This window comes from Pituophis catenifer, unplaced genomic scaffold (genome assembly GCF_029215685.1).
Source record: "Pituophis catenifer annectens isolate HBS135680 unplaced genomic scaffold, rPitCat1.0.hap2 SCAF_17, whole genome shotgun sequence".
In the NCBI taxonomy this organism is placed as follows: Eukaryota; Metazoa; Chordata; class Lepidosauria; order Squamata; family Colubridae; genus Pituophis; species Pituophis catenifer.
The window spans coordinates 5,431,893-5,453,026 of record NW_027256897.1 but is presented as its reverse complement, the minus strand read 5'-3'; the positions used below and the strand labels follow the sequence as shown (position 1 = coordinate 5,453,026).

The 21,134-nt window shown below is 46.4% G+C and overlaps 1 protein-coding gene across 1 annotated transcript in view; it reads right to left on the bottom strand.

The window, feature by feature from the left end:
- COL27A1 (collagen type XXVII alpha 1 chain) overlaps positions 1 to 21,134 on the bottom strand; it is a 105,902-nt gene that overhangs the window by 26,493 nt on the left and 58,275 nt on the right. The window contains exons 19-29 of the mRNA XM_070955894.1: positions 19,311 to 19,364; positions 17,749 to 17,856; positions 16,446 to 16,499; positions 15,681 to 15,734; positions 8,022 to 8,078; positions 7,630 to 7,683; positions 5,344 to 5,397; positions 4,214 to 4,267; positions 2,598 to 2,651; positions 1,336 to 1,443; positions 23 to 130 (exon numbers count right to left, since the gene is read on the bottom strand). Of these exons, the coding sequence (XP_070811995.1) occupies positions 23 to 130; positions 1,336 to 1,443; positions 2,598 to 2,651; positions 4,214 to 4,267; positions 5,344 to 5,397; positions 7,630 to 7,683; positions 8,022 to 8,078; positions 15,681 to 15,734; positions 16,446 to 16,499; positions 17,749 to 17,856; positions 19,311 to 19,364 (759 nt within the window). The remainder of the gene's footprint in view (positions 1 to 22; positions 131 to 1,335; positions 1,444 to 2,597; positions 2,652 to 4,213; positions 4,268 to 5,343; positions 5,398 to 7,629; positions 7,684 to 8,021; positions 8,079 to 15,680; positions 15,735 to 16,445; positions 16,500 to 17,748; positions 17,857 to 19,310; positions 19,365 to 21,134) is intronic.

Here is a 21,134-nt window from a genome sequence, read left to right as displayed (position 1 = left end):
ACAAAGAATAGGTGGCACGAACCTTGAATCCTGTGGGGCCTTGTGCTCCAGGTAAACCAGGGACTCCAAAGTTCCCTCTTTTCCCCGGCATTCCCGGGGTGCCTTCTTCCCCATCCTCACCTTGTTCGCCCTAATTTGGGAAAAGAGGGGAGAAAGAACTTCAGTGTAGCTAAGTGTCTATGGAGATTCTCAGATCTCTCCAAGTCATGGTTGTCTCAAAAGTCAGTGGTGGAATCCTCCCGGTTTAACAACTGGTTCGGTGATCGCACACAGACGCAGTTTGAAAAAATCTTCACTTCGGAGGAGTAACACAGCTGATTTCCGCAGCAATCCGCTCTACCGCGCAAATCAGCTGAGAAGATAAAGGTAGGAAAATAGCACGGGTGGGCAAGTGGGCCCATCTGATCATCGGGGCAAACCAGTTCGCTCCCAGCTGATCGTCGGAGCTACCGGTTCACGTGAACCGGTCTGAACCAGTAGAATCCCATCCCTGCCAAAGGTGCTTTTTCAAAAGGCAACTGGACTTCAAAGAAAAACCAGAAAGTCCAGTTACCTCTTGAAAAAGCACCTTTGGGACGATCAGCGTAGGTACATATTCATCATAACAGGTCTGATTCCTATCAACAAATTGTTATAGTGATGAATCGTCATGGATGTAGTTGTATCAGTGACATCCATGCTTCTATGACCCACCTGTTGTGGTCCGCCAGCAGCCTGTGGAGCTGGCAGCGGAGTCGGACAGTGAGGAGGCTGGGGAGGACAATGGGCCAGTCCTGGAGTCTGGGGAAGGCCAGGATGAGGGCTCTGCATCGGAGGCAGAGATGGGGCCAGGGTCATCTGGGAATGATGTGTGGACTCCGGAGCCTCCAGAGGCAGACAGCAGAGAGGCAGAGGAACAGGAGGAGCCTGTTCCTAGTGCACGCATACGAAGAGCTGCCAGAAGGCAAGAGCAGCTAAAGCAAAAAGGATGACTTGGGAGTAAGGTCAGGCAATGATTGGCCCCTCCCATAAGGCTTAAAAGAACAGCAAAGGCTCTTGGGCTCTTTGTAGGAAAGCAACATTGCTAAATCTGTTTCCAGTCGGTGTCTCTTGTTTCTGAACTTTGTGGAGCTTTGCCAAGAAAGGCCTTTGGCAGGGTACCAAAGAAGATAAAGGTTTGTGATAAGCCTGAAGGACTTTTTCTGAAGGACTTGTTTTGAAATTAATTTGGACTAAGCTGGGAATGAAGTAATTCTCAGCTGTTACAATAAAATAGTTTTGTTTGAGACTGATTGTGTCCTGTAATGACTAAATGAGCCTAGGTCACAACACCGCCTTCCAAAATCTTGCACTTACTTTTTGCCCACGGTTGCCGTCTTTTCCAGGGATCCCATCAACTCCAGAAGTGCCCTCTTGTCCCTCTCGCCCAATGACCCCTCGAGGGCCTGGCAGGCCAAGGGAACCCTACAAGAACAGCCCTCAATTACAGATTGGACATGGGTTGGCATTGTGAAACAAGGTCAACACAATTTAAAGCTGTATCCACAATATAGCTTCTGAACACTGGAACTCCACTAGAGGTAGTATTCACTTACTTTCCCTACCGGAAATGTGAGTGCGCACGCCCCATCCACGCATGTGCCCAGCCTTCCGTGCATGTGCTTTGCTGGCGCACGTGCCTTCCACGCATGGGCCCAGACACAAAAATGTGCCCACCTGTGATTTCCACCTGCTGAATACCACCTCTGAACTCCACTTTAATCTCCACTGATCTACACCACACAAGAATGGTGTCTAATTTGAGGTGCCCATTTTCGGACAAATTTCAGAGAAAGTGGGACGGGGTAGAGAAAGGAAACATACCGTATTTTTCGGAGTATAAAAGCACCTTTTTCCCCCAAAAAAGAGGGTGAAAATCTGGATGTGTCTTATACTCCGAATGTAGCCCTGCCCAGCCTCCCAAAGAGAGATTTCAGAGGCTGAAAAAACCTTCTGAAAGAAGCTTCAGAAAAAAAAGCCTCAGAAAGGCTTTTATCTAAAATAATATGGCAAGCAACAAAAGACGAATCAGTAAAGGTTCTAACCAAACTATGCTAACAAATCTGGAGAATGACACCATAACCAACAGAACGGAAGAGGTTAATCTATATACCAATACCAAAGAAAGGAGATTGAACAGAGTACAGATCCTTCAGAATAAAAGCCTCTGAAAGAAGCTTCAGAAAAAAAGCTTCCAAACAGAGCTTCAGAAAAAAAAGCCTCCAAACAAAGCTTCAGAAAAAAAAAAGGCTTTTTTTCTGAAGCTCTGTTTCAGAGGCTTTCAAAGGCAAGAAAAAAAGCTTTTTCTGAAACAGAGTTTAACACTTCTGATCTAGAGAAACGGTGGATCCTTTTTTCACTACGTACATTCAAGCGGGAGAGCTCTAATTTGGATTAATTTGGATTCTTGCACTGAATGGTGGGTTGGATTTAATAGTCCTTCGGTCGCTTTCCAATTCATGATTGAAGATCTTGAACTTTTGGGTAGATGTAATCAGATGCGGCGAAGAGATGCAAGAGATGGCGCATGTATCATGGCTGCCAGCCACCCCAGATGAGTAGAAGCAAACCTTACTTACCGGTGACCCTCGGCTGCCCCTTGCACCCCGTAGCCCCCGTTTTCCTTGTTGACCCTTAGAAGAGAAAAATAAAAGAAGGAACGACATGGAGATAGCAATAGCACTTAAGACTTATATACCACTTTACAGTGCTTTACAGCCCTCTCTAACTGGTTTACAGAGTCAGCCTCTAGCCCCCAATAATTTGGGCCCTTGTTTTACCCACCTTGGAAGGACGGAAGGCTGAGTCAACCTTGAGCCTGGTGAGATTTGAACTGCCAAATTGCAGGCAGCCGGCAGTCAGCAGAAGTAGCCTGCAGTACTGCACTCTAACCACTGCGCCACCGCGGCTCTTTTCAACGTGCATATCTCCCCATTTAGGCAGAGCTGATGTAATTTTCCCATCTCCACATTTGTTGGTGGTGAGTTTTGGGGTACTCTTGGCTTCAATGTATGATAAAATATTGTGGGAGGGGGAAGGATAATTGCAGAACATCCCACTTTTCCTAGACATGTGGAACAAGCAAATTGGGAACGATCTTGCTAAAATGAGAGTGGAGTTCCTCTTCGTCTCGTACAGTCCTTCCTTGGAATCTCCTATTGCTTTATCCACCAGGTAGTCCCTCATCTATTGAGGTTCTTCAAAATGGACTTGCCCAGAACAAATTGGTGTCCTCCTTTATCTGATTTCAGATCTTTCACGACCAAGGTAGAAAACCCAGCTAGCCTTTGAGTCACCCATTTAAAGCCCAGAAGATTGAACGCACCTCCATAGTAGAAACAAATAGGTACTGTACTTTTTGGAGTATAAGACGCACTTCCCCCCCCAAAAGAGGGTGGAAATGTTGGTGCATCTTACACACCGAATACAGCCATTTTTGGCCTCCCGAAACCCCGCCCCACACGTCCCGTTTTTGCCTGGGGGCTGGGGACCGCAAAAACAAGATGCGTGGGGCAGTGGTGAAGTCCAAATTTTTTTACTACCGGTTCTGTGGCCGTGGCTTGGTGGGCATGACATGGCTTGGCGGGCATCACTTGGTGGGCGTGGCAGGGGAAGGATACTGCAAAATCTCCATTCCCACCCCACTCCAGGGGAAGGATACTGCAAAATCCCCATTCCCTCCCCACTTCAGGGGAAGGATACTGCAAAATCCCCATTCTCTCCCCACTCCTGGGAGAAGGATATTGCAAAATCTCCATTCCCAACCCACTCTGGGGCCAGCCAAAGGTGTTATTTGCCGGTTCTCCAAACTACTCAAAATTTCCACTACCGGGTTCTCCAGAACCTGTCAGAACCTGCTGGATTTCACCCCTGGCATTGGGGAGGGGGGGGGTTGGGAGGCCTGCAGAGTGGTGCATCTTGGTTCATCTTATACTCCAGTGCGTCTTACAGTCCAAAAAATACGGTAATCAGAATCTCCTGACATAGACATGTAGCCTGTCAAGAGAAGCAACTGGGTATGCCAACTTAACATCTGTAAAAGAAAAGCGCCGTCTCTGCATGGCTATTTTCTTCCATAGATGTTCTGCGGCCTTCAATCAAGCCATTCAGCAAATGTTCAAGATAACCATCTCTCCAATTCAATCTGATCTGTTATGAGAAAGTCACCAAGCCATGTCCGCTGTCCAAAACATACCGGAGTGCCTTTGGATCCTTTCAGGCCTGGGGTTCCTGGGGGTCCTGGATGCCCCTGAAAAAAAAATGGAAAGAACCGAAACTATATCCTTGGAAATACCTCCTTGGTAAATATCTTTCATAGGACACCAAGATTGAGCAAAGAAGGACAGAAGGAATCACTTAGAATGGGGGACAGGAGATTCCAACCTTGGCAACTTTAAGACTTGTGAACTTCAATCCCCACAATTCCATGCCGGCAGGATAATTCTGAGAATTGAAGTCCACTGTTCGGACCTAGGCTTCCTAAGAGCACGAAGCAGACTCCTTGTCCCGACAAAAAAACCCTTTTTATTAAGTTACTGTGTATTCCTCTCATTCCCATCCAGCAAAGTCTTTCAAGGGAGAATTTACAGTCGCAGACCTTATCTGGCTTGGAGAGCTGCCAGGCCGATATCTTCAAAACTTGGCAAGGAGTCTCTCGGAGAGTCAGGAACCAATTAAGTGAACTAATTGTCTCCTGCAAACTCCCCTCCCCCTTCGCTCCTCTTTTATTCCCTCTGGGAGGGGCCCTTCATCGTCCACCTGTGGCCTTACTCCTCAGTCGACCTTTGTTCTTTAGCTGCTCCCTTCGTCTGGCAACTCTGTGCATGCACACACTGGGAACAGGCTCCAGCTATTCTTCTGCCTCACTGATGTCTGACTCCGAAGGCAGCTGATAACTGTCAGACGGCCCTGGCCCCGTCTCTGCCTCCGATGCAGAGCCCTCGACAGAGCCTTCCCCAGACTCCAGGACTGGCCCATGTTCCTCCCCAACCCCCTCACTGTCCGAATCTGGCACATCCACAAAGCCAAGGTTGGACACCCCTGACTTAGAGGAAGAACAGACTTCGCTTTTACCGCCGAGCTGGGAGAGATGGGAGAGTCCCAAGGTCCTGCTGAACCTCATAAGTGAGACCTCCAGCACATCAGAGCAGCTTTCAGAATTGCATTTCTCGTCCCCAGGAAGGAAAAGAGAACATCAAGCACAAGGCGAGCAGAAATGTGGATTCTGAAGTCCCTCCTTGGATGGAGTTGCGACCTCCACTGGAGGAGATTCTTGAGAAGAATAAATGGAGTAAATACAACAACCGTACAGTGGCTTTTTCTTACAGGTAAACCTTGTTGCCCGGATTTTCCTCGTTCTCCGTCAACTCCTTCTCGGCCCTAGAGGAAAACCAGAGAATCCAAATGAATTATTTCTTCAACTATGTTTGGTCCAGAAGGAAAAGTCCTCCTTGCCCTGATATTTTCTCCCCATAGCTCAAAGACTACAGGATCTCCTTCTCACACACACTCCTGCTGGAAATAAATTTCGGCATTCAGATTTTTCCTCTCTCCTCATGTTGCATCAGGACAAGGGATGTTAGCAATGCCACGCCCACCTGGTCACATGACCACCAAGCCACACTAACTGAGTCACCTGATCATCAAGCCACACCCACTGAGTCACCTGACCACCAAGCCATGCCCACCAATTAAGCCACGCCCACAGAACCAGTAGGGAAAATTTTTAGATTTCACCCCTGGTTAGCATCCTTGTGCCCCAGATGAAAAAGATCTCTGAAAAAAGTTACATTCAGAAGACAGCATTACAAACAGCGGTACTTGGCATTTTGAAAAGAAATGGCGTCGTATTTTACAATGGTGTGTTAAAGGAGAAAAGCAGGATGTCTTGTCTTCTTTTTTTTTTTTTTAAAGTTATTTTTGTAATTTATATTAGCATCTGTGTAAATGATTGGGAAAGGGGACGCAGTGGCTCAGTGGCTAAGACGCTGAGCTTGTCAATCCGAAAGGTCGGCAGTTCAGCGGTTCGAATCCCTAATGCCGCGTAATGGGGTGAGCTCCCGTGACTTGTCCCAGCTTCTGCCAACCTAGCAGTTCGAAAGCAGGTAAAAAATGCAAGTAGAAAAATAGGGACCACCTTTGGTGGGAAGGGAACAGCGTTCCGTGCGCCTTTGGCGTTGAGTCATGCCGGCCACATGACTACGGAATTGTCATCAGACAGCGCTGGCTCTTCGGCTTTGAAACGGAGTCAGGAACGACTGGCACATATGTGTGAGGGGAACCTTTACCTTTACCTAAATCAGTGTTTCCCAAACTTGGGAACTTCAAGATGTATGGACTTCAACTCCCAAAATCCCACAGACAGCCATGCTGGATGGGGAATTCTGGGAGTTGAAGTCCACACTTCTTAAAGTTCCCAAGTTTGGGAAACACTGACCTAAATGATCGGGTGGATGAAAACTTGCAAACGTGACGAGGTGTCATATAAGGACGCCATCATGGATAAAGGAGAATTCTTGCATCATTTGACTCAAAAGTGTTTATTTGTGGCTTCAACTCCCAGAATTCCCCAGCCAGCACGTGCTGGCTAAGGAACTCTGGGAGTTGAAGTCCACCTATCGTAGAGTGGCCGTGATTGAGAAATACTGATCTAACTGTGCTTCCCTAAGAAAAGTTCAAGATCTTCACTTTGTACGATGGCTGACTCAATGCAACAGTGACTCCTTCCTTGTTTGATCCCTCTACCCTTCTGCCACCCTTCTGCTGCTGAGTCAGGGGTGGGGCTCCTGGCGGTTCGGCAGGGTTCGGGCGATCCTCTGGCCAAGGATCGCTGGGGTTTGGCGAACCCCCAAATGCCACCTCTGGCTGGCCACTCCCACCCGTCCCCATCCCACTCACCCTACCCTGTCCCTCCCAGGAGTCTCCACGTGGCCCATTCATCATTCCAGGTAAGTGCAGGGGCCGCACAGAGGGTCTGGGAGGGCAAATAACGGAGGTTCCGGAAGTCCAGAAACGGGCCTGTTTCCAGCCTCCGGAGAATCTCCAGACTCTTTTAGCAATGGGTTCACTGCCCCATTGCTGGTTGGGCGTGACCATGGTGGGCATGGCTTAGTCGTCTGCCTGCACCACTCCAGGGAGGGAGTTTTTGCCCTCCCCAGGCTCCAGAGGCTTTCCCTGAGCCTCCGGAGGCTGGGGGAAGTAGTTTTCGCTTTCCTGGAGACTCAAGGAAAGCCTCCGGAGCCTGGGGAGGGCAAAAACTCCTCCCCCACCGTGGTGCAATCAGCCAACTAGGCCACGCCTACCATGGCCACGCCCATCCAGCAATGGGGCAGTGAACCTGTTGCTAAAGGATCTGAAGCCCACCCCTGTGCTGAGTTATATCCAAATTATCCTTCCCCCACCCAAACAGGCATGTTGGATTAAAATCCCCATCATCCCCAGCGATCGTGGTTGAAGGGAGACGATGGGCCCCGTAGACCGCACAGAACTGACATCTTGTTGGAACAAGTAGAGACTTGCTTAGGATTTGAAGGACAGAAGTTTGCGGAGAGAAGAAAGTACTGTTTCCCAAGATGGTTAATTTCCTAACCAGGTATTTGGAGAAGGACTCACAGGATAACCAGGGTCTCCAGACTCCCCGCGATCTCCCCTGTTGCCTGTGGGACCCTAAAAAAAAAGAGAGGTGGAGAAAAACACAAAAACCACGTGAGATACACCCTGGTGCTCCAAACCCCTGTGTCATGTTTTAAAGTCATGGTGAGGATATAACTATCTACTGAAGCACGGCCTTTTGGGGGATGGCCTCCAGTTAGTGAAGTATCTCTCAAGAGAGGTCCAGCGGGCTCCATCCCTTCTCTTCTTCCCAAGGTGAGAAGTCCATCTGATCACCACCTGTTAGGCTTTCCATCAGCTGCATGTACTGGCCCACCATTGGCCACAATACTTGAGTCGGCCTTGAGAAGACTTTGATTGATCAATAGCCCTGGACAGAACAGGTAGCTTACTCTCTCTCCGGGTGGTCCAGGGGGTCCCTCCTTTTTCCCATCATCACCTTGTTCTCCCTGAAAACACAAAAGACTTGGTTCACAGGGCAAAGATTGTAGTTTAGCATGGAGGTAACAAAGTACATGACTAGTAGCAATAGCAATAGCCCTTTGACTTATATACCGCTTCACAGTACTTCACAGCCCTCTCTATAAGCGGTTTACAGAGTCAGCATCTTGCCCCCCAACAATCTGGTTCCTCATTTGACCCACCTCGGAAGGACGGATGGCTGAGTCAATCTTGAGCCGGTGAGAATCGAACTGCTGGCAGTGGGCAGAGTTAGCCTGCAATACTGCATTCTACCCACTGCGCCACCACAGCTCCTATTGCAACATCCGATTAGCTACAGCAATAGCAATAGACTTATATACCGCTTCGCAGTGCTTCACAGCCTTCTCTAAGTGGTTTACAGAGTCGGCCTATCACCCCCAACAATCTGGGTCCTCATTTGACCCACCTCGGAAGGACAGATGGCTGAGTCAATCTTGAGCCGGTGAGAATCGAACTGCTGGCAGTGGGCAGAGTTGGCCTGCAATACTGCATTCTAACCACTGCGCCACCATGGCTCTAAATCTAACTGTGAGTGAGTGCTCACATGCTTCCCTGCTTCCCTCTGTTTTGCCAAGCGATAGGCAGTGGCAGACAGTTGGTTCTTTAAGCAGTCAAAGACAATGAACGCACCAGTAGATAAGGAGAATTTAAGCTTTACGAATAACTTTAGCAGGCAGATTGTAAGAGAAATATGAAGCATAATATACCAAACAAACAAACAAACAAACAAAAGCTCAGGAGGATTTTCGGCCAACGCAACATACGTGCACACTTCAAACCCAAGAATACACTGGGGCAGAAGCTTGTCCACCCCAAGGAATTAAACACCCAGACACAAACTCAGCAACGTGGTATATGCAGTACAGTGCAGTTACCCATGTGCAGATCTGTATATTGGGGAAACAAAACAACCACTTCATAAACGCATGACGCAACATAGGAGAACAAACCCATCAGGACCAGATTCAGCGGTCCATCTGCATTTGAAAGACAAAGGCGGCTCTTTTGAAGACACCAGCGAGGACCGCTGGCTTGAAAGAGGGAGTCAAAGAGGTCATCTATGTCCGAATTGAACAGCCCTCTCTCAACAGTGGGGGAGGGATATCACATCATCTTATCTCAAGTCTACAACGCAGTCCTTTCAACAGTTCCAAAAAGGCTCCGCATCTACTTGCACTACTCAGGTGATCCTGAGGACACAGATAAACCTCCAAGTGGCCTCAACGACTTTCAAAAAAGGATGCAAGTGACCAGCTGCCTGCAAGGAGTATAAATCCTTCCATTCCCCACCGCCATCCAGTCAGAGCCGAAGAAGCTTCTCGGCTGAGAAGCGAAACGTCTTCAAAAGAAAAAACAAGAAAGTCCAGTTGCCTCTTGGGAAAAAAAAGCACCTTTAGGATACCAAGCAAAAGGCTGTCCCTTCAGCTGCTGGGAGCCCCCTTTGACAACAACAGAGATACTCCAAAGGCAGTATCTTATTATGGTAAATGCTTCTCCTACTACTACAACCAATAACTGCCTAGAATGCTCCACGGGTAGTCCACAACTTCGAGCCATCTGTTTAGCGACCGTTCAAAGTTACATCGGCAAAGTCCTCTCACTTACTATCATTCCAATATCCACATGGTCACGTAATCAAAATGCTTGGAAACTGGGCTGCATTTACAACGGTTGCAGGGATCAAGGAATCACCATTTGTGACCTTCTCAGGTCATAAGGGGTGAGGGATCTTGGAGTCCTAGTGGACAACCCTTTAAATAGGAGCCAGCTGTGTGCAGCAGCTGCCAAAAAAGCCAACACAGTTCTAGGCTGCATAAACAGAGGGATAGAATCAAGATCACGTGAAGTGTTAATATTATAATGCCTTGGTAAGGCCACACTTGGAATCCTGCATTCAGTTTTGGTCGCCAGGATGTAAAAAAGATGTGGAGACTCTAGAAAGAGTGCAGAGAAGAGCAACCAAGAGGATTAGGGGACTGGAGGCTAAAACATATGAAGAACGGTTGCAGGAACTGAGTATGTCTAGTTTAATGAAAAGAAGGACTAGGGGAGACAGGACAGCAGTCTTCCAATATCTCAGGGGCTTCCACAAAGAAGGAGTCAAACTATTCTTCAAAGCACCTGAGGGTAGAACAAGAAGCAATGGGTGGAAACTAATCAAGGAGAGAAGCAATTTAGAACTAAGGAGAAATTTCCTGACAGTTAGAACAATTAATAAGTGGAACAACTTGCCTCCAGAAATTGTGAATGCTCCAACACTGAAGGTTTTTAAGAAGAGGTTGGATAACCATCTGTCTGAAGTGGTGTAGCATTTCCTCCCGAAGTAGGGGGTTGGACTAGAAGACCTCCAAGGTCCCTTCCAACTCTGTTATTCTATTCTATTCTATTCTATTCTATTCTATTCTATTCTATTCCATTCCATTCCATTCCATTCCATTCCATTCCATAAAATCTAGCGTGACTCACTGAGCGACCACCTTGCTTAACAATGGAATTTCTGGTGCCAATTTGCGGTCGTATGTCGAGGACTATTATCATTTGGGAGCAGAGCTCGTTCGAATGATAAAATAAGACGCGGCAATCTCGCCAACAATGGCGTCTCTTAAAAGCCGCAAAACAAGGAACGTTGTTGTCACTCGTACAGCTCAATCCGCATGGCCAGCTGGAGTAAAAGGACACCTCTGGTCTGGGTCCAAAAAGAATTTAAAAACCGTAAAGCCATGTTCCAAAATATATAGCGGAGGGGGGGGGGAGGAAAAACCCACATCCAACTGTAAAACTGGATGTAGCAGCTGTTTGCAAGCTCATAAACTCCAGCTGACGGGACTCCTCCTAAAATTGCAGGTTGGCATTTTGAATAACTGCGTATTGTCAGGGCATATCTTTTTACCAAAGAGAGACATTGAAAAGGCGGTAAAAAAATATTAACACGTATATTGGTAACTATGGTAATAACGTAACAGAATAGTTTTGGCTAAACTTCTCTTTATATTGGCTTATTCATAATTCTGTAAGTATATTGGCATATTTACAGTTATCAACCATCTTTATCTTTCATTCATACGTAGCTATAGTTTTTCTTCATCTAATTTCTACCTCTTATCTCTAACCCAGGGGCCTGCAACCTTAAACACTCCAAGAGCCATTTGGACCCGTTTCCCACAGAAAAGAAAACACCGGGAGCCACAAAAACCTTCCCGTGCCTGACGATTTCTGGAGCGGCCACAAAACTAGCATATGTAGTAGAATTCAATGTTCTGTTTTCTTCTGAATTGGATTTATCCATGGCTGCCCTACCGCGGGCTGAAAAGCTCAATAAATCGCGTGCTGGTGGGTGTCGCACATTGGCTGTTGTGACGCATATTTTGAGCGACAGGGAGCTGCAGCAGAGGGATGAAAGAGCCACATGCGGCTCCAGAGCCGCAGGTTGCTGACCCCTGCTCTAACGGCTCGTAAAATTTATTCCACATCAAGTAATATTCTGTGTCATCCTTTTTTATGAGTTTTTTTTTAAAAAAATGCAGGTTGGCAAGGGGGAAAAAATGTGCTGAAGATGGGTTTTTTTAAGGAAAACTAATAAAGTTAGAATCCTGCATGCTTCCTTTGTGAGGAAATTCGCCCAAGACGAGCTAGTTCTGAAAACGATGAAATTCCTGCATTGCTATTGAGACGGATAACAATGGAATAGCAGGCAGGGGTTCTAAAATTACACCACGCAACCATTAAAAATAGTTATCGCGTTCCTCGTTCTTGCCTGGACCATTTAATTCTTCTTCCTGTGGTTTTTTCCTATATTCTTTTTTTTCAAAAATGAGGCTTCCGGTGAATTTGTAACGGCTTAAGTGTATCCCTGAAAGAGCCAGGAATGATTATAACAGAATAACAGAGTTGGAAGGGATCTTGTGGATCATCTAGTCCAACCCCACCCCCCCCCACCCCCACCCAAGCAGGAGACACTAAACCATTTCTGACAGACGACAGTCCAGTCTCTTCTTGAAAGCCTCCAGTGATGAAGCTCCCACAACTTTCGAAGGCAACTTTCGAAGGTTCCATTGAATATAGAATACCAGAGTTGGAAGGGATCTTGTAGGTCATCTGGTCCAACCCCCCCCCCCCACCCAAGCAGGAGACTGTACACCATTTCTGACAGATTGCAGTCCAATCTCTTCTTGAAAGCTCCCAGGGATGAAGCTCCCACAACTTCTGAAGGCAACTTCTGTTCCATGGGTTGATTGTTCTCACTGTCAAGAAATCTCTCCTTATTTCTAGGTTGAATCTCTCCTTCATCAGTTTCCATCCATTATTCCTTGTCTGGCCTTCCAGTGCCTTGGAGAACAGCTTGATCCCCTCCTCTCTGTGGTAGCCCATCAAATATTGGAAGACTGCTATCATGTCTCCCGTGGCCCTTCCCAATTCCTGCAACCATTTTCATCGTATGTTTTAGCCTCCAGTCTCCTCATCATCTTGGTTGCTCTTCTCTGCACTCTTTCTAGAGTCTCAACATCCTTTTTTATAGCGTGGTGACCAAACTGGATGCGGTATCCAGAATCAGACGGAGCAAAAATGGAAGATTTGGGGGATCGGATCAGCGCGATGAAGGAAAGAAAGCCATTTTGTCTCCCCTCCCCATCTGGACCTGCGATGCCTATTTGTAAAAAAAAAGAGTGAAGTTCTCTCATCGCACAGAAAATAAAATGCTTTTGCTCTATTTGGTCTTACAGTTGAAACCAGTGGTGGGATCCAAATAATTTAACAACTGGTTCTCTGCCCTAATGACTGGGTGGGTGGGCGTGGCCATGGTGGGCGTGGCCAGGGGGTGTGACAGTCAGCACTCAGCCTCCTGCACCCCCGTGGGAGCAAAAATGGGCCGTGGGGGTGGGGTATGCGCCGCACCACCCCCCGTGCCCCATTTTGGGCCTAGGAGGCCTCCCTGAAGCCTCTTTGGAGCAAAAACGGGTCATGGTGGGGGGAACATGCTGCAACCCCCCCTCTCCGCAATCTGTTATGGGCCTAGGAGGCCTCCCTGAAGCCTCCTGGGAGCAAAAACGGGCTGTGGGGGGTGTGCCACACAAACACCCTGCACCCCATTTTGGGCCTAGTAGGCCTCCCTGCAAAGTACTGCCGGTTAACTACCGGTTTACCCGAACCAGCTGAATCCCACCATTGGCTGAAACCCAGCATCCCAAACTGCGCGACGCAAATATGTAAACCGGGATTGAAATGAAAAGAGGGTGTGTGTCTGAAGAAGCTGTGTAGAAGGATGGATTGAAACTATCTCAGCACAGATTCTGTGTATCAGTTCCCTGCTGGCTCAAAGAATAAATAATAATAATAATAATAATAATAATAATAATAATAATAATAATAATAATAATAATAATAATAAATTATTATTATTATTATTATTATTATTATTATTATTATTATTATTATTATTATTATTTTTAAATGTTAATGGGAAAACGAAAAAGTCCAGAACAGGAACCTGCAGTAAGTATGAATGTAAAAGGAGAATTCCGGAATACTACTTAACTTGGGAAAATTGGTATCAATGGATAGAAATTAAAAATAAGGGATGTATAGAATAAAATAAGATATAAAATGTGTTTAAATATGTTGATTAAGTAGGAATATGTGGGAGTAGATGAAGAAAGTTGAGAATTATGTACTGTCAGAAAGACGTTCAATTGTATAATTATTACGGATGTATTTTTGTTATAGATGTATTTTAACTTGTATTTTTGGATTTTAAAGGTTAATAAAGGTTTATTTTTTAAAAAAAAAGGAAAAGGAAAAGGAGAGGGTGACGACAGATACATTCCTAACGTCCACCATCTCTGGGTGGGAAAAATGAGATTTTTTCCCCAGCTGGGCTTCCCTTTCCTTGGCAAGGGACTATTGAAAGAGCTGCAAATAGATAGATCCAAGAAGAATCGTCGACTAGGATACGCCACCAACGTGCCAGGGTTGGGGAGAATCTGCCGGCCAAGAACAGACCGACTTTCGAGGACACTAAAGTTTTTAATCCCTTGACATTTCAACTCATCGTGTTCCTTATTTATGTGAAGTTGCTCCTTGGTTCTTTTCCAAAAAGGGTGTGTAGGACATTCTTCTCATAGGGAACCTCTAGAATGGTTGGTACTACAAATACAAATCAGTTGACAGCTCTCGCATCCCAAGAATGACCAGATATGACCCTGTTTAGCTTCTCAGACCAGAAATAGGGCTTCTGTCATCTTCTTCTTCCTCTTCCTCTTCCTCTTCTTCTTCGTCTTCAAAAACTCTGGCATCTCCTGGTACCATGATGTCAATATATTGTACGTTTTGGTTTTTGACAACTGTGATATCTGGTGTGTTGTGTTCCAAGAGACAATATGTTTGTATTCGAAAGTCCCACAAGATCTTCACCTTCTCATTTTCTATAACTACTTCTTCTTCTTCTTCTTCTTCTTCTTCTTCTTCTTCTTCTTCTTCTTCTTCTTCTTCTTCTTCTTCTTCTTCTTCTTCTTCTTCTTCTTCTTCCTCTTCCTCTTCTTCTTCTTCTTCTTCTTCTTCTTCTTCCATATCTATCATTGGACGTTGTCGATCATGTTGGCGATCCTATTTTTATCAACACCTGCACGAAAAAGTCCTGCTGAGTTTTGCCCAAACCAATCCCTTAGAGATTTTGAAGCGATGATGTTCTTCTGCCTGGACCTCATTGGCCTTCAATCTTTCCCTGGAGGATTAAGTGAAGGATGCCGTATTTTTTTAAGGTGTCACATCACATGTCCGAAATATTCTAACTTTCGCTTTTTAATGGTTTTGATGAGTTCCCTTGGCTTTTTCGGGATTGAGAGGATGATCCAGCCATGAAGGCTATAGAGAAATTATGTTATAATTTAGGATAAAGAGAGATCCAACCTAGAACCAAGAAGAACATTCCTGGCACTGGGAATTGAACAATTAATTAGTGGAACTCATGTATTTACGGAGGAGGAGGAGGAGGAGGAGGAGGAGGAGGAGGAGGAGGAGGAGGAGGAGGAGGAGGAGGAGGAGGAGGAGGAGGAGGAGGAGGAGGATGGGTTGCCACAAAGAAGTGGGGGTCAACTGTTCTCCAAAGCATCTGAAGGCTGGATAAGACAAGAAGCAACGGATGGAAAGTAAGCAAGGAGAGAAGCAAGCTAGAACCAAGGATAAATTTTCTGACAGTTAAAACTATTAATCAGTGGAACAACTTGCCTCCAGAAGTTGTGAATGCTCCCAAACACATTGGAGGTTTTCAAGAAGAGATTGGATAGCTATTTGCATGGAATGGTATAGATTCTCCTGCTTGAGCAGAGGGTTAGACTAGAAGACCTCCAAGGTCCCTTCCAAGCCTATGGTTCTATGTTCTGTAATACTGGCCTACCTCCTTCACTCCTGACCTTTCCCCAGAGCAATGGTTGAATGATGCCCGGATAATGATGTTCAAGCTCAGAAGGCAGAGTAAGAAATGGCTCTTATCAAAAGATCTTTGCAAATGAAGATGGACCGTATTAATTCCTTCTTTTGAACTTTCCCCTGCAACGTCCGATCTGTCCATTTACCTTTTCTCCTTTAGGTCCAAGAAATCCGATGGGTCCTGGTGAGCCTGTGTGTCCCTGAAGAGGAGAAGAAAGGGAATGACAATGAAATTCCATCTTCCGTGGAAGTCTACTTTGGCACGTGGACCTTGGCGAATGGCCTTCAGCACCATGGACCTGATTTAGCTCTTTGTTCCTGGACTCCAGGATAGGTGGAATCTCTCTCTCTCCTTCTCTCTCTCTCTCTCTCTCCTTCTTTCTCCTTCCCTCTATTCCCCTCTCTCTCCTTCTCTCTCTCTGTCCTTCTCTCTCCTTCTTTCTGTCTGCTTCTCTGCTTCTTTCTCTCTCTCTTTCTCTCTCTCCTTCTCTCTCTCTCCTTCCCTCTCTTCCCCCCTCTCTCTCCTCTCTCTCTCTCCTCTCTCTCCTTCTCCCTATTCCCCCTCTCTCTCCTTCCCTCTCTCTGTCCTTCTCTCTCCTTCTTTCTGTCTGCTTCTCTGCTTCTTTCTCTCTCTCTTTCTCTCTCTCCTTCTCTCTCTCTCCTTCCCTCTCTTCCCCCCTCTCTCTCCCCCCCCTCTCTCCCCCTTACTCCAACCCCACTCCTCATTCTAGGGATTTTTTCCAGAGGTGAAGAAAAGGGACACACATTTGAGAAGAAGCTGAGATGTCCCAAACAAAAAAATAAAACAGCTCCTGGTTACCAAAAGGCAGCCAGATAAGTCCTACACAGACCACTGCATGGTTGCTAAAAGGTAGTCTAGTTTAGCCGCAACAGTCCCAAACCATGGTTACCTGATAGCCTTTTAATCCCATCTCTCCTTGGACACCCATTTGGCCAGGAGGTCCCTGCGAAGAACAACAGAGAGTCAATTCCATCCTTGCTCTTCCTAAAATCGGTTCTGGATTTTAGCTGAGGAAAACGTTCTCTCATATCTATTCACACTCTTTAAAGCTCTGGTTTTAGCCTCTCAGCTTCTAGCCCTTCCTCAAGCCCTTCTAGGATCTTCTCTAAACTGAGTGGATCCACCTGTTCTCTCCCAAACTTGTGAGAGAGCTTCGCTACTTTCCTCTAGTTCTTATTACACTAGAAGAAGAAGAGGTTGATCTGAGAATAAAGTCACAAAAAGTGAGGTGACACTCAAGAGGACCTGGGCTTTCCTAGACCAGCATCTCATTCTCCTGATGGTCCCAAAAATGGAACTCATAACCCTTGTCTCACTCACGTTCACTACCAACTGAACCTCAGGCTGTTTCTACTCCTGGACAAAATATATAGTCATCTTTGACCAGTGGTGGGATTCAGCCGGTTCCAGACGGTTCGAGAGAACTGGTAGTTAAATTGCTAGCTGGCCCCGCCCCTTCCAGGAGTCCCCACACACCCCATTTTGGCTCCCAGATAAGTCCAGGGAAGCCTACTAGGCGCAAAATGGGGCATGGGAGGGTGCAGCATGCCCCTCCCCGTGGCCCATTTTCATCCCAGGAGGCTTCAGGGAGGCCTACTAGGCCCAAAACAGGGCATGGGAGGCGCACCCCCCACACGGCCCATTTTTGCTCCCAGGAGGCTGCAGGGAGACCTACTAGGCCCCAAATGGGGCACGTGGGTCCGCGTCCCCCTTGTGGCCCGTTTTTGCTCACAGGGGATTCTGAATGCTGTCACACCCCTGGCCACACCCACCATGACCATGCCCACTCGGCCGGTGATTAGGGCAGAGAACCGGTTGTTAAATTATTTGAATCCCACCACTGTCTTTGACCCTTAAGAAGGGAACTAAACTTACACGGGGTACCCCAAGCCTGGGGAGTCAAAGTAATATCACTTCACTGCTCATACAGGGAGAGAGAGGACATCAATGTGTTGTGTTTCATTAGAATATATCCCTAAAGCCTTGTCTCTGAACAATCAGCCCTTGGCTTGAGTCATATGGTATAGCCCTGCCCAGAAGCTTACAAAAGATCCCGTTTGGGTGACTGGATGAGAAGAGAGATCCCTCGAGGCAAAAACATGACTGGTAGAACAAACACAGGTAACTGGGGAGAGTTGGGGACAGTTTTAATGGATTACACCTCAAGAGTTCATTAAAAAGTGAATTCTCACCCTAAGTCCGAGGGTACCTCTTGATCCTTTGAGGCCTTGAGTCCCTCTTGAACCCATAGGTCCAGGTGGGCCCGTCTCTCCCAGTTGACCTTCGTGACCTTTGCTGCCCTGAAAAAGAGCAGACACATCAGCCACTGAAACCACGCCAGTCCCCGTGGTTGAACGTCTGTCTAGGCCTGTGATGGCGAACCTATTGTTCTGTCCCCAACCACACGCACACACACCAACAGACGTTCAAGAGTTAAAGACCAAACCAGCCGGCAAAATCCTTTTCCTTATGATAACGGAACTTGGCAACAACCTAGTGGCTGCCTGCCAAGAGTTTATTACTTACGAAGAGGAGAGATAACTTCTCCCCACTTCTGGTACATCAAAAGAAACTGCTCAATAATTACAGAGTCAATCAAGTCCAGAGATAATCCAGCAAAGTCTATAGCAAAAGTCCGGCAATGCAGAATGGCGTGGAAGCTTTCAGCTTTGTTCATCACAAGGTTTGACTGGCCACCACGCTCCCTTTTATACCCTGTGGGGTGTGGTCCAGTGACTCAGCCTAATCTCGGGCACGCCTTTTCTTCTGTTGTGCGCGCTTATCTCTGCGACACTGGCGTGGATCCAGCCAAGACTCATTACCCTCATCACTGTCCATCTGTGGCTGCGTGGACATGCTTGGCCCCGGCCCTATCTCTTGCCCTTCAGCGGACACCGAAGGCATTGCCAGAGAGGAGGGTCCTGGAGAGGGAGGCCTTGCCAACTCCTCTCCTTCACTCTCGGAGTCCTCTCCTGCCGATGACACAAGCTCAGATAACGGAGCCACAACATCTATGTCAGATCTCCGTGACGTTTCTTCCGTGAGCTTCTGTTTCCCTGCAAACGACGAAACAGAAGCTCGCAAAAGAAAAAGATCTTACCTCTTGCTGCGCTGCCGGTGTTGGGATGCCCTGCCTCCCGCCAACCAGCTGGTCTTTGGGTCTCTGCTGTGCATACGTCATGCCTGCATGTGCGTGCACGTTTGTGAGTGTGTACCAGGGGTGGTATTCACTTACCTTCGCTACCGGTTCGCAAATGTGAACGTGCGCTCGCGATGTGCAGAGCGTCAAAAACGGGACGTGATGACGTCCGGGCAGGTGAGTGGAGCCTCCTGCAGCCGCTGCGGATAGAACCGGCTGAATGCCACCACTGGTGCGCACTTTTCAGTCTGGGCATGTGTGCGTGTGCCGTTTGGGCACTCGGTGTCTAAAAGGTTCGCCATCACTGGTCTAGGCCAAGACAATATCATTACACTGAAAAGGTTGGAAAATGTCCCCCAGTAAAGCAACACAAATCAATTTAAAAATATTTAGCATGTCAAGGAAGAAGCTAGCTTAGAACTTGCCTTGATAGGCTAGTTCTCTGTATTCTGAAGATCTTCCACGTTCATCGAGTTCCATCTTCCCACAATCCACCTAAGAAGTCCATTTCTATCAGCTGAACGTTCCCATGCTGTCAACTCAGGGTGAAGAGAGACCCGACAGAAAGTAGAGAGGAGATTCTCGAGAGGATTAAAAAGATGGAATCACCCATACCTTAAGTCCAGCTTTGCCCTTTTCTCCTTGATGGCCAGGTTTTCCTTCTGGACCCTGAGAAGAAGAGGGACATCAAGGGTCAAGGCCTTCCAAAGACAAGAGTTTTATAAGAAGACTTTTTCATAGTAGAACCTATTTCACACCAACCTGTGTTTCTTAGATTACTAACCACAGTCCGAATCGAATCGAATCGAATCGAATAGAATAGAATAGAATAGAATAGAATAGAATAGAATAGAATAGAATAGGAGTCGAGTCGAATCGAATCGAAGTAGAGTAGAATATAATATAATATAATAGGAATAGAGTAGAGTAGAGTAGAGTAGAGTAGAGTAGAGTAGAGTAGAGTAGAGTAGAGTAGAGTAGAGTAGAACTGAACAGAACAGAACAGAACAGAACAGAACAGAACAGAACAGAATTCTTTATTGGCCAAGTGTGATTGGACACACAAAGAATTTGTCTCCGGTGTATAAGCTCTCAGTGTACATAAAAGGGGGCGGGGGGGAAGAAAAAAGAAAAAATACATTCATCAAGAATCATAAGATACAACACTTAGTGATAGTCATAGGTTACTAATAAGCAATCAAATCATACTAGGAAACAAACAGAACACCAGTAAATCGTAAAAATACAAGCAACATGGTTATAATCATAAGTGGGAGGAGATAGGTAAGCAGCTTCTTGGATGAGAAGCAAAACGTCTTCAAAGAAAAACCAGAAAGTCCAATTGCCTCTTGAAAAAGCACCTTTTGGGACTAACAACAGTCCCACTGAATTACAATCATTCTACCCTGACTCACATTTTAAAACAAAATAATTTAATATATATTTTCCAGGGTTAATTTGAGAGTTGGCAAACCATTCCCCCCCCCCCCCCAATTTCACACTTGTCTAGAAGTTGCGATACATTTTTCACTAGAAAACAATTATCCTGTTTCCCCCCAAAATAAGGCATCCCCTGGTAATAAGCCCAATTGGGCTTTTGAGCGCATGGCAATAAGGCCAAGCACTTATTTCAGGGTTCAAAGAAATATAAGACAGGGTCTTATTTTCGGGAAAACATGGTACTGAACCAGCTTATTTGACGCGGGGGAGATAAAACATTATTGAGACTTTCTGGAGCTACTGTGCCTTTAATTAAAAGCTTCCTTCTGTGTCATTTATTCCTGTTGAGATCATTTGGGGATTAGTGAGAAATCCACCACCACCCATTTATTATTTTTATTATTGTGATTTAAGCTTATGTGATTTAGGATTTAAGTCAGGGATGCCACCCGTCTGTTTACAAATAAAGCAAAGAAGGAATCAAGGTTGCAAAGATTCCTTCCGTGATCTGGGAAGTGAGAGAATAAAAGGTAAAGGTTCCCCTTGCACATGCGTGCTAGTCGTTCCAGACTCTAGGGGGCGGTGCTCATCTCCTTTTCAAAGCCGAAGAGCCAGCGCTGTCCGAAGACGTCTCCGTGGTCATGTGGCCGGCATGACTCAAAGCCAAAGGCCCATGGAACGCTGTTATCTTCCCAACAAAGGTGGTCCCTATTTTTCTACTTGCATTTTTTACGTGCTTTCGAACTGCTAGGTTGGCAGAAGCTGGGACAAGTAACTGGAGCTCACCCCATTACGTGGCGCTAGGGATTCGAACCGCTGAACTGCTGACCTTTCGATTGACAAGCTCAGTGTCTTAGCCACTGAGCCACCGTGTCCCCGATTATGCCCAATTTTGGCCAGCAGACATCAGCACCAAAAAAAAAAAGAAAAGAAAAGAAGAAGAATCATCATAAAAATGGAGAGAGGGATGAAGAGAGGGGAAAGCTGTTAGGTATTTTC